The 12,911-nt window shown below is 52.1% G+C and overlaps 1 protein-coding gene across 1 annotated transcript in view; it reads right to left on the reverse strand.

Moving 5' to 3' along the window:
- Nucleotides 1-6,038, reverse strand: part of LOC119964283 (amyloid-beta A4 precursor protein-binding family B member 2-like) — a 70,497-nt gene extending 64,459 nt beyond the window's left edge. The window contains exon 1 of the mRNA XM_038793560.1: nucleotides 5,945-6,038. Coding sequence (XP_038649488.1) covers nucleotides 5,945-6,038 — 94 coding nt within the window. The remainder of the gene's footprint in view (nucleotides 1-5,944) is intronic.
- Nucleotides 6,039-12,911: the final 6,873 nt, after the last annotated feature.

Consider the following 12,911-nt stretch of genomic DNA (forward strand, 5'->3'; position numbering starts at 1 on the left):
GTTCGCCGGGCTACCCCCACACCGCCCACATCAGTCCTCCACCTCGTCAAAGAACCTACTCATCCGGGCTACCGTCATGTGGGCCCTGTGGACCACTTGGAACTGGATCAGGCTAAGTCTGGCACAGGACGAGGAGGAATTGACTCTCTTCAAGGCTTTTTCCCACTTTTCCATTTCCAGCTCTCTTCCCAACTCCTGTTCACACTTCCGCTTCACCTCCCTGATCGGGCCCCTCCCCTCCATCAACTCCTTGTATATCTCCAAAATCCTCCCCTCTCCAACCCCTGTTTTAGACATCACCTTATCCTGTAGTCCCCTCAGGGGGAGACGAGGGAAGCTTGGAACCTGCCTTCATACAAAGTCCCGGACCTGAAGATATCGAAACCCATTCCCTCCCGATAGCTCAAACTCCTCCTCTAGTGTCTTCAAGGTCAGAAAGCCCTCCTGGATAAATAAATCTCCAAATCTCTCGATCCCTGCCTGCCGCCACCTCCTAAAGCCCCCATCCAGCCTCCCCGGGGTAAACTGGTGATTGTTACAAATCGGAGACCACACTCCAATCCTATGTGCTGCCTCCATTTCCCCCCACACCCTTAGGGCTGCCACCACCACAGGGCTTGTAGAGTACCGAGCCAGCGAGAACAGCAGGGGCGCCGTTAGTAAAGCCTCCAAACTCGTACCCTTGCAGGATCCCGCTTCCACTCACACCCAGGCCAGCCCCTTCCCCCTCTACCCACTTCCTGACCATCGATATGTTGGCCGCCCAGTAATAATTAATGAAGCTCGGGTGGGCCAGGCTCCCCTCTCCGCGAGCCTGCTCCAGGAGTGCCCTCTTTACTCTCAGGGCTTTCCCCGCCCACACAAAACCTGTAATCTCCATGTTTATTTTCTTAAAAAAGCCTTTGGGACTGATGGAACCATCAATTCACCAGACACGTGTTTCCGATATGAATCTAGGCTTTAACCGACTTACTTCAGAGCCAGCCTGTTACCCGTTGATGAACTCTTAGTGAACTCAGGCTGACTCTGGACAAGGGTATTTATACAGCGGCACTCGGGGGAGGAGTCTTGGGCGGAGCCAAGGGTGGAGCCCAGTACAAGTTCCTGAGCACTCCCAGAGCTACTCCCCCTAGTGGTAGGATAGCGCTACTGTGCTTACAAAGACAGTGTGAATTATCATATATATATATATATATATTACATTCACCACAGGGACAAAAATCAGAAGGCATTGAAAAAAGAAAAGCTGACTTGGGAGGACTGTCACCTTCATCGTCTGGTCCCTTCCCGCTAACGTCAGCGGGAACGTGTCCAATCTATGGAAGTCCCTTTTCATTTGGTCGACCGCTTTGCCCAGATTTAACTTGTGGAGCTGCCCCAACTCTTTAGCCACATGAATCCCTAAATATCTAAAACTCCCCTCCACCACTTTAAAAGGTAACTCCCTCGGTCTCCTTTCCTGCCCCCGCGCCTGGATCACAAACATCTCGCTCTTTCCCATATTCAACTTGTAGCCTGAAAATCGCCCAAATTCACCCAGTACCTCCATGATTTCGGTCACTCCTCCCCAACCGGGTCTGTAACATAAAGCAGCAAGTCATCCGCAGAGAGAGAAACCCTGTGCTCCACAACCCCCCTCCCTCCCCCCGCTCACTAACCTCCGCCATGCATTTGATGCTCTAAGGGTCATTGCTAAAGGCTCTATGGCCAGGGCAAACAGTAATGGGGAGAGTGGGCAGCCCGGCCTTGTCCCTCTCCCGATATTAAAATAGTCTGACCGGGTTCGGCCCATAAGTATGTCCACCCGATCGAAAGCCTTCTCCGCGTCCATGGCTACAACCACCTCAGCCTCATGCCCCTCAGCCTCACGCCCCTCAGCCTCACGCCCCTCAGCCTCATGCCCCTCAGCCTCACGCCCCTCAGCCTCAGGCCCCTCAGCCTCAGGCCCCTCAGCCTCACGCCCCTCAGCCTCAGCCTCATGCCCCTCAGCCTCACCCCCCTCAGCCTCACCCCCCTCAGCCTCATGCCCCTCAGCCTCATGCCCCTCAGCCTCAGGCCCCTCAGCCTCACGCCCCTCAGCCTCACGCCCCTCAGCCTCACGCCCCTCAGCCTCACGCCCCTCAGCCTCAGGCCCCTCAGCCTCACGCCCCTCAGCTGGCATCAATGTAACAATAAGAAGCCGTCTAATATTGGACGTCAAGTGCCTGCCCTTCACAAATCCCGTCTTATCCTCACCTATTACCTCCGGGACACAGTCCTCTGTTCGGGTGGCCAAGATCTTTGCCAGTAATTTAGCATCTACATTTTTGTTTTGAAATATTTTTTATTCTCCTCCTTTTTCACATTTTCTCCCAAATTTACACCCACCAACAATAAACAATAATCAGTAACAAATATGTCAATCCCCATATCAATAACAACGATCCCATCCTCCCACCAAACCCCAAACATTAGTTTGCATGTTCACACAAACAAATGACAAAAAGGAATTAGGGATCACCCCAGGTGACCATTAACACACAGAGCCCCCCCCCCCCCCCCCCCCCCCCCCCAATGTTCGATGTTATCCAGTTCTTGAAAGTGTATAATGAATAATGCCCATGAATTGTAGAACCCCTTCATCCTTCCTCTTTGTTCAAACTTAACCTTCTCAAGGGTCAAGTATTCCAACAGGTCTCCCCGCCACTCCAGGGCACAGGGTGGAGAGGCTGCTCTCTAACCTATCAGGATCCGCATTCGGGCGATCAACCAGGCGAAGGCTACAACATCTGCCTCCGCACCCGTTTCCAACCCCGGCTGGTCTGACACCCCGAATATGGCCTCCCGGGGGCCCGGGTCTAGTTTCACACGCACCACCTTGGAAATTACCCTAAACACCTCCTTCCAGTACTCCCCTAGCTTTGGACAGGACCAAAACATATGAATCTGATTAGCACCCCCTCCCCCCGCAACGTTCACACACATCTTCTATTCCTTCAAAGAATCGGCTCATCCTTGCCCTTGTGAGGTGTGCTCTGTACACCATCTTCAGCTGTATCAGCTCCAACCTCGCACACGAGGTGGAGGCATTCACTCTCCGGAGCACCTCACACCAGAACCCCTCCTCCATACCCTCTCCCAACTCTTCCTCCCACTTTGCTTTGATCCCTTCCAGTGGTGCCTTCTCCTCTGCCAAAATAGCTCCATAAACCGCCGACACTACCCCCTACTCCAGTCCCCCTGTTGTCAGCACCTCCTCCAGCAATGTGGAGGCCGGCTCCACCGGGAAGCTCTGTATCTCCTTCCTGACAAAATCTCAAACCTGCATGTATCTAAACATTTCCCCCTGCTCCAGCCCATACTTCGCTTCCAGCTCCTTCAATCCTGCAAACCGACCCCTAAGAAACAAATCTTTTTGTGTCTTAATCCCCTTCTCCTCCCATTTCTCAAAATTTCCATCCCTCTTCCCTGACTCAAATCTGTGGCTCCTCCGAATCGGAATTTCCCTTGACCCTGCCCTCAACCCGAAGTGTTGGCGAAACTGCCTCCAAATTCTCAATCAAGCTATTATTACCGGACTCCCTGAGTATTTCCCCGGAGCGGCGCTGTTGCTAGTGCTTTCAGCCCCGACCCCCTGCACAAACTCTCCTCCATTCTGACCCACTGGGAATCAACCCCTCTGACCCAGCTCCGCACCTTCTCCACTAAGCGTCTACATTTAAAAGGGAAATAGGTCTTTACGATCCACAGCTCTCTGGACCCTTGTCTCGCTTCAGGATGAGAGAGATTGATGCCTGTGATAGTGTTAGGGAAGCACTCCCAACTCCTTGGATTCATTGAAAGCCTTAACTAACAGCGGTCCCACTAGTCCCGAAAACCTTTTATAAAATTCCACTGGGAATCTTTCAGGTCCCGGGGCCTTACCTGAATGCTTTGCCCCAATCCGTCTGTCACTTCACCGAGCCCAATTGGGCCCCCAGGGCTTCCACCAGCTCCTCATCCACCTTCGGGAACTCTAGTCTCTCCAGCTATTGGTTCATTCCCTCCTCCCCCGCACGGGGTTCCGACTCAAATAGTCGACTATAGAATTCACAAAACACGTCATTAACCGTCCCCGGGTCCCTCACTACTTTCCCCCTCACAACCTTAATTTTCCCTATTTCTCTCACTGCCTCCAGCTGATATGCCAACGCCCTGCTAGCTTTCTCCCCATATTCATACACTGCCCTATTTACCCTCCTCAGCTGTCCCTCCGCCTGGCCTGTGGAAAGGAGCCCACATCCATTTGAAGTCTCTGATGCTCCTTCAGGAGCTCCTCATTCGGAGACTCCGCATATCTCCTGTCCACATGTAAGATTTCTCCTACTAGCCTGTCCAGCTCCGCCTGTTCAGCCCTTTCCCTATGGGCCCGAATCAAAATATATCCCCCTCTACTGACTGCTTTCAATGCCTCCCACACCACCCCAGCCGCGGTCTCTCCCATGTCGTTGATTTTTATATACCCCCAAATGGCCTCCCGCACTCGCTCTTGTCGTTTGCTAACAGCCCTGCATCTAGCCTCCACTGTGGGCGCTGAGAGTTTCTCGTGTTCACCTGTAGGTCTAGCCAATGTGACACATGGTCCGATACTACGATTGCTGAATACTCTGTGTCCACCACCCCCACTAACAATGTTTTGTCCAGTATTAAAAAATCGATCCTGGAGTACACCTTGTGCACATGAGAGTAGAATAAATATTCTTTGCTCCTTGGCCTCACAAATCTCCACGGATCAACACCCCCCATGTGCTCCGTGAACCCCCGCAGCTCTCTCGCCATTGCTGATACTTTCCCCGACTGACCGGTCCATCCCAGAATCCAAGACTGTGTTAAAATCACACCCCCATAACCAACCGGTGCGAGTCGAGGTCCGGGATTATTCCCAGCATCATCCTAACAAACGCAACGTCATCTCAGTTTGGGGCATATATATTTACCAGCACCACTGCCATTTCCTCCAGTTTCCCGCTCACCATAATAAATCTGCTTCTCGGGTCTGTCTCCATTTTCCCCACCTCAAACGCCACTCTTTTGTTAATCAGGATGCCCCCCCCCCTCTTGTTTCAAAGTCCAATCCTGAATGGAACACCTCTCCGACCCATCCCTTTTTCAGTCTAAATTGATCCCCCAGCTTCAAGTGTGTCTCCTGTAACATGGCCACGTCCGCCTTTAACTGTCTCAAGTGTGCAAACACATGGGCTCTCTTGACCCAGCCCATTCAGGCCACAAGCATTCCGCGTAACCGGTCTGGTCGGGGGGGGGGGGGGGGGGGCTCTTTCCCCCCTCCCCTGTTAATCATCCATGACCTTTCCTAGGCCAGCCCTTAGCCCATGGCCCGCACCTACCCAGATCCGCCCCTGGACAGCAACCGCCATCTAGTCTCCATCTCCAGCCTCCTGGAGGTCCCCTAATCATCAGCAGTTCCCCCCCCCTCCCCATCTGCTCCCCCCACCACGTCACTTTTCAGCTCACCCCCCACTTTGCTCCCATGAACCCAGCCTTACCAGCTAGCCTAGCAGGTCGTGCCCCTGGCACCTAGGATTCTACCAGCTGCTGGAACTTTACCCCCCAACTCTTCACATAAGTTTCGGGGTCATAATTTCAAGATGGTCAGCAAGAGAGTTAAGAGTGAGATGAGGAGAAACCTCTTTACTCAGAGAGTTGTTGGGGTTTGGAATGCGCTGCCTGGGAGAGTTGTTGGGGTTTGGAATGCGCTCCCTGGGAGAGTGGTGGAGGTGGATTCTATGGGAGGTTTCAAAAGAGAGCTGGATACATATTTGAAAGTGATTAATTTAGAGGGCTACGGAGATACGGGAATGGGACTAAACCAAGGTAGCTCTTTCGGGAGCTGGTGCAGACACGCTGGGCCGAATGGCCTCCTTCTGCTCTGTAACATTCTATGATTCTATTCTATGATTCTATAAACCTGGTTGTAAGGCTTTGACCAATGTCTCATGTCGCAACAATACAATCTCTTCAGACTGATTCAGTTTTTGATTAGTTGGGTATCTGACATACATGTCCAGGCATCACACTCCAAACTAGGACACTGAGAAAATCACCAGCCTGCCTGTAGGCTTTGAATATACCTGTCTATAGATGTATTTGATGCTGCATCAGTACAAATCACATGGAGATGATTACACAGCAGTAACAAGACCCAAACTTGGGGAGAACAGGAGGGGGCGATGGTGCCAAAAGGGACCAGTTTACATTGGCAGAGTGGGCAAGCAAATAGCAAAGGAATATAGACAAGTGTGAAATGGTTCATTTTGACAGGAAGAATAAGAAGGTCAGACACTTATTTCTTCAAAGGGAAGAAGCAAAATGGAGTTAAGGGGCAAAGGTATTAGGAACTAAAGTAACAACAAAAGTTGATGAAGCTTTTAACAGTGAAAATATAGTACTGGATTCATGTCTGTAAGACTGCAGTATAAAAGCATAAAAGTTACACTTGGAGAACTGTGGTGGCTTGAGACAGACACCGGGGGCTTCCAGTCATTAACAAAAGGAGTTATTGATGAAAGGCAATGGCAGTTAAATAACAGGCACAGAACACTATACAACCGGTCCCTGGCCCACACTGCCCAGGGGCCTGGTTCCAGGGCCCCACGCAAACTCCTCACTGGCAGGGGTTCACGTACTCTTGTGGGATTGGTCCTGAGTCAGTCACAGTCAATGTTACCACATGACCCTCCCCCCCCCCCCCCCCCCCCCCCAGCTTAAGTCCCTTAATGCACGACCCCAAGAACTATGTACAAAAGTTATTTTGTTAGGGACAACCAAGGAAATTATTGAGTCCATCAAAAAGCCAATCGGTCTGGAGACCTCTGGGTCCTCCTAGACCTCCAACGGGAGCCCAGCCACGGGCTCAGCACTCTTTTGGCCGATAGAGCGGCCCACAGTTGATGCCACCTCAGACAGGACCACTTCAACAACAGCCAAACTCGTCTCACCCACCGGCCTCAACTGACGCAGCTGGTTGAAGAGAAACCGGAGTCCCTCGCTCATAGAAACATAGAAAACAACAACAGAAGGGGGCCCTTCGAGCCTGCTCCACCATTCGTTATGATCATGGCTGATCATCCAACCCAATCGCCTAATCCCACTTTCCCCTCCATATCCTTTCGTCCCCTTCGCCCCAAGTGCTAAATCTAACTGCTTCTTGAAAGGAAGAGTTTTTGGCCTCAACTGCATCCTGTGGTAATGAATTCCACAGGCCGATCACTCTCTGGGGGGAGAAATGTCTCCTCATCCCTGTCCTAAATGGTCTACCCCGTATCCTCAGACTGTGACCCCTGGTTCTGGACTCGCCCGCCATCGGGAACATCCTTCCTGCATCTACCCTGTCCAGTCCTGTTCGAATTTTATAGGTTTCTATGAAATACCCCCTCATTCTTCTGAACTTCAGCGAATCTAATCCTAACCGATTCAATCTCTCCTCGTACGTCAGTCCTGCCATCCCAGGAATCAGTCTGGTAAACCTTCGCTACACTCCCTCTAGAGCAAGAACATCCGCAGAGAAGGACACCAAAACTGCACATAATATTCCAGTGTGGCCTCACCAAGGACCTGTATAATTGCAGCAAGACATCCCTGCTCCTGTACTCGAATCCTCTCACTATGAAGGCCAACACACCATTAGCCTTCTTTACCGCCTGCTGTACCTGCATGCTTACCTTCAGTGACTGGTGTACGAGGACACCCAGGTCTCATTGCACATTCCCCTCTCCTAATTTATGGCCATTCAGATAATAGTCTGCCTTCTTGTTGTTGTTCTCAAAGTGGATAACCTCGCACTTATCTAAATTATCCTGCATCTGCCATTCATTTGCCCACTCACTCAAGTTGCCCAAATCACACTGAAGGATCTCTGCATCCTCCTCACAGCTCACCCTCCCACCCAACTTGGTGTCATTTGCAAATCTGGAGACACAACGTTTTGTTCCCTCATCTAAATCATTAATATACATTGTGAATAGCTGGAATCCTAGCACCAACCCGTGCTGTACCCCACTCGTCACTGGCTCCCCTTGGTTGGACTGAGTTACAGTAATATTCAAGATGCTCACTGGACTCATCGACCCCAAGTTGGGGGACGCCACCCCCCTGACACCTCAAGTGGTCAAAGTCCTTCTTTTTTATTAACAAACAATTTTATTGAGGTATTTTTTGGCATTGTAAACAGTTACAGATAACAGGAATGTGCAAACATCAACGTAAAACCAATACTTCAATCAAACCATACGGCACATGCCCGCTCCTCTCCCATAGACACTACCCGCCTATTTATCCCTCCTACTCTAGTGGTCAAAGTGCTTCTTGAAGGTCTTCCTGTTAACCCCGACCACATAAGACACCGACCCCGACTGGGCCACAACCAGTCCTAACCAAAGCAAACCTGCTGCGAAATTACCAGGTATCCCATCCAGAACAACCTGTCACCTCTCTGCTTTGACCGCTGACTCTTCTGGGAGGCCTAACGTGCCTCCACCCTCCCCGTCAAATTTGGAAATACAAGATCCAACCAGGTTCTCAACCGACGGCCCATGAGCAGTTCAGTTGGTGTGACTTTCATGATAGGGCAGCACGGTAGCACAAGTGGATAGCACTGTGGCTTCACAGCGCCAGGGTCCCAGGTTCGATTCCCGGCTGAGTCACTGTCTGTGCGGAGTCTGCATGTTCTCCCCGTGGCTGCGTGGGTTTCCTCCGGGTGCTCCGGTTTCCTCCCACAGTCCAAAGACGTGCAGGTTAGGTGGATTGGCCATGATAAATTGCCCTTCGTGTCCAAAAAAGGTTAGAAGGGGTTATTGGGTTACAGGGATAGGGTGGAAGTGAGGGCTTAATATGGGTCGGTGCAGACTCGATGGGCCGAATGGCCTGCTTCTGCACTATATGTTCTATGAAAGGATGTTGAGTTGGACAACAACAAAACATTAGCCAACCTCTGGTGAAGTGGTTTATCTGACTGCTTTCTCATGGCGTTCTTGAAAGTCTGAATGGCCCTCTGGGGCAGACTTTTTGGCCCTGGGTGTTGTCTGCCATTTGCTCTCACAGAACGTTGGAAATCATCGCCGATGTCCGAAACAATTGACTCGGGAAGCCCATGAAAGGCAAACATTTGCCGCAAGGAATCTACCGTGGCCGCCAAAGCCATGGTCACCATCTCTTGAACTGAAAGTCACTTTGAGTGGAAATCTATCAGCACCAAAAACATCTCGACCAGAAACGGGCCAGCATAATCAATGTGCACCCTGGTCCTCGGGTGATCTGGTTGTTCCCAAGGGTGAAGGTTGGTGCATGGTGGCTGAGATTTGGCAAGGGTTGCACTGTTGCACTGATTCTTCAATGGCTTTGTCTATGCCTGACCACCAGATGTAGCTGCAGTCCAACATCTTCATCTTTCTCTGCCCTGGTTGGGAGGTTTAGGGCTAGAATGATCTCCTGGGGTACAAGTGGTGGCGGAATGCTCTTGGGTCGGGGCCAGGCAACTTAATGCATCCACATTAACAGTTTGTGTCCCAGGCCAGTGCTGAAAAGCAGATGTGTAAGCTGCCAACAGCAGGGCCTAACGCTGCACCCTCACCGGGGCTAGGGACAGTATTGGCTTATCTCCTCTTAACAATGGCTTGTGGTCTGTCACGATGTCGAACTGTCGATCGTGCACATACCGGTGGAATTTCTTCACATTGAATATAACCGCCAAGCCCTCCTTGTCAATCTGGGCGTAGTTTCATTCTACTTCCGAAAATGTCTTTGAGGCAAAGCGATAGGGCATTCCGAACCATCTCCCATTTTGTGGGATCAAACTGCCCCTGTACCATAAGGGTCACAAGTCAGCACATTTGGTTTTCCCAGTTCAAAATGCGCCAAGTGGTTTGATGACTCTCGTGCTTATTTTGGAATAATGTAACAATATAACACTATCCCATGTTCACTTCAGAAGGTGGCGGTAGGGCAGCACGGTTAGCACTGTTGCTTCACAGCACCAAGGTCCCAGGTTCGATTCCCGGCTTGGGTCACTGCCTGTGCGGAGTCTGCACGTTCTCCCCGTGTCTGCGTGGGTTTCCTCCGGGTGCTCCGGTTTCCTCCCACAGTCCAAAGATGTGCAGGTTAGGTGGATTGGCCATGTTAAATTGCCCTTAGTGTCCGAAATTGCCCTTAGTGTTGGGTGGGATTACTGGGTTATGGGGATAGGGCGAGGGGGTGGGCTTGAGTAGGGTGCTCTTTCCAAGAGCCAGTGCAGGCCCGATGGGCCGAATGGCCTCCTTCTGCACTGTAAATTCTATGAAATGGAGCCGTTGGCTGTGATTGAAATTTTTTACCTCATCGCCAGTTTGGTGTCTCGAGATATACACTGGGGGCTTCCAGTATTTAACAAAGGGATTTATTGATGTTCAATAACAGCAAGTTCTCCCTTTTGAATCGTACACGCCAGCCTGACTAGAAAATATTTCATCTGCCCTCTCATCGTTGCTACGTCAAAATGCTGGAGCTCCCTCCCTATCAGCGCTGTAGATTTACCCACAAACATTCAAGAAGGAATACCGCCCCCACCCCCCCCCCCCCCCCTTCTTCTCAGAGGATGCGGTGGAGTAGTGGCATTGTCGAGTAAACCAGAGACTGGGTACAGCTCCGGGGACCCAGGTGCAAATCCTGCCTCTGAAATCTGAATTCAATAAAAATCTAGAATGAAAAGTCAAGTGATGACCATGAAACCGTTGTTGTGAATACCCATCTGATTGACTAATGTCCCACAGGGAAGGAAATCTGCCGTCCTTACCCGGTCTGGCCTACATGTGTCTCCAGACCCACAGCAACGTGGTTGACTGTTAATTGCGCCCCCCAAGGGCAATTAGGGACGGGCAAGAAATGCTGGCACCACGTCCCACGAATAAAGAAAAAAATTAAAACCTGTGAATGGGGAGTAAATGCGAACATTGGCAGCAATACCCACAGTCCAATCCCATTGTGCAAAGATCAGGGAACAGTGACATCCTGTGACTGAGAAACAGCCACATCATTGGTTCTAACTATTCAGATGTAGATGATATTATGGCTATAAATGGACAAACTGCAGCGGAACAAGGTGATCTGTGCCTGAGGTCTGACTGAGCACATGTGGTGTGCCAAGTCATTCTAGAACCCATTGTCTTTGATTACAGTCCGATCAAAATAGGATATAATAGTGGTGTTCACAGGACGGTATCAGCTCTGATGGCCAACAGGAATGACTGGGAGGCTGACCGGAATGAGTAATGGGACATGGTCTACATACTGCTACCATTGTCAGACTCTCAAACACTCTTCAAGAGATTTGAAAACATGTAATTTGTTGCAGTGGATACTGTGAATCTTCTTCCGCTCTGCAAACTGTTTCAATTTCCCTTCTTAACCCTGAAACATTCATCGGAAGAGGAAGGGGCCATTCAACCCCTCCAACCTGTTACCTACATTCCAGGGGTGGGACGGTGACATGGTGGTTAGCACTGCTACCTCACAGCTCCAGGGACCCGAGTTAGCACTGCTACCTCACAGCGCCAGGGGCCAGGGTTAGCACTGCTACCTCACAGCACCAGGGACTCGGGTTAGCACTGCTACCTCACAGCTCCAGGGACCCGAGTTAGCACTGCTACCTCACAGCGCCAGGGGCCAGGGTTAGCACTGCTACCTCACAGCACCAGGGACCCGGGTTAGCACTGCTACCTCACAGCGCGAGGGACCCGGGTTAGCACTGCTACCTCACAGCGCCAGGGACCAGGGTTAGCACTGCTACCTCACAGCACCAGGGACCCGGGTTAGCACTGCTACCTCACAGCGCGAGGGACCCGGGTTAGCACTGCTACCTCACAGCACCAGGGACCCGGGTTAGCACTGCTACCTCACAGCACCAGGGACCCGGGTTAGCACTGCTACCTCACAGCGCCAGGGACCCGGGTTAACACTGCTACCTCACAGCACCAGGGACCCGGGTTAGCACTGCTACCTCACAGCACCAGGGACCCGGATTAGCACTGCTACCTCACAGCATCAGAGACCCGGGTTAGCACTGCTACCTCACAGCGCCAGGGACCCGGGTTAACACTGCTACCTCACAGCACCAGGGACTCGGGTTAGCACTGCTACCTCACAGCACCAGGGACTCGGGTTAGCACTGCTACCTCACAGCGCCAGGGACCCGGGTTAGCACTGCTACCTCACAGCGCCAGGGACCTGGGTTAGCACTGCTACCTCACAGCATCAGGGACCAGGGTTAGCACTGCTACCTCACAGCACCAGGGACTCGGGTTAGCACTGCTACCTCACAGCACCAGGGACTCGGGTTAGCACTGCTACCTCACAGCGCCAGGGACCCGGGTTAGCACTGCTACCTCACAGCGCCAGGGACCTGGGTTAGCACTGCTACCTCACAGCACCAGGGACTCGGGTTAGCACTGCTGCCTCACAGCGCCAGGGACCCGGGTTAGCACTGTTGCCTCACAGTGCCAGGGACCCGGGTTAACACTGCTGCCTCACAGCATCAGGGACCCGGGTTAGCACTGCTGCCTCACAGCATCAGGGACCCGGGTTAGCACTGTTGCCTCACAGCGCCAGGGACACGGGTTAGCACTGCTGCCTCACAGCATCAGGGACCCGGGTTAGCACTGCTACCTCACAGCGCCAGGGACCCGGGTTAGCACTGCTACCTCACAGGGCCAGGGACCCGGGTTAGCACTGCTGCCTCACAGCGCCAGGGACCCGGGTTAACACTGCTGCCTCACAGCGCCAGGGACCCGGGTTAGCACTGCTGCCTCACAGCGCCAGGGACCCGGGTTAGCACTGCTGCCTCACAGCGCCAGAGACCCGGGTTCAATTGCGGCTTCCGGTGACTGTCGGTGTGGACTTTGCACGTT

Source organism: Scyliorhinus canicula, chromosome 4 (genome assembly GCF_902713615.1).
Source record: "Scyliorhinus canicula chromosome 4, sScyCan1.1, whole genome shotgun sequence".
In the NCBI taxonomy this organism is placed as follows: domain Eukaryota; kingdom Metazoa; phylum Chordata; class Chondrichthyes; order Carcharhiniformes; family Scyliorhinidae; genus Scyliorhinus; species Scyliorhinus canicula.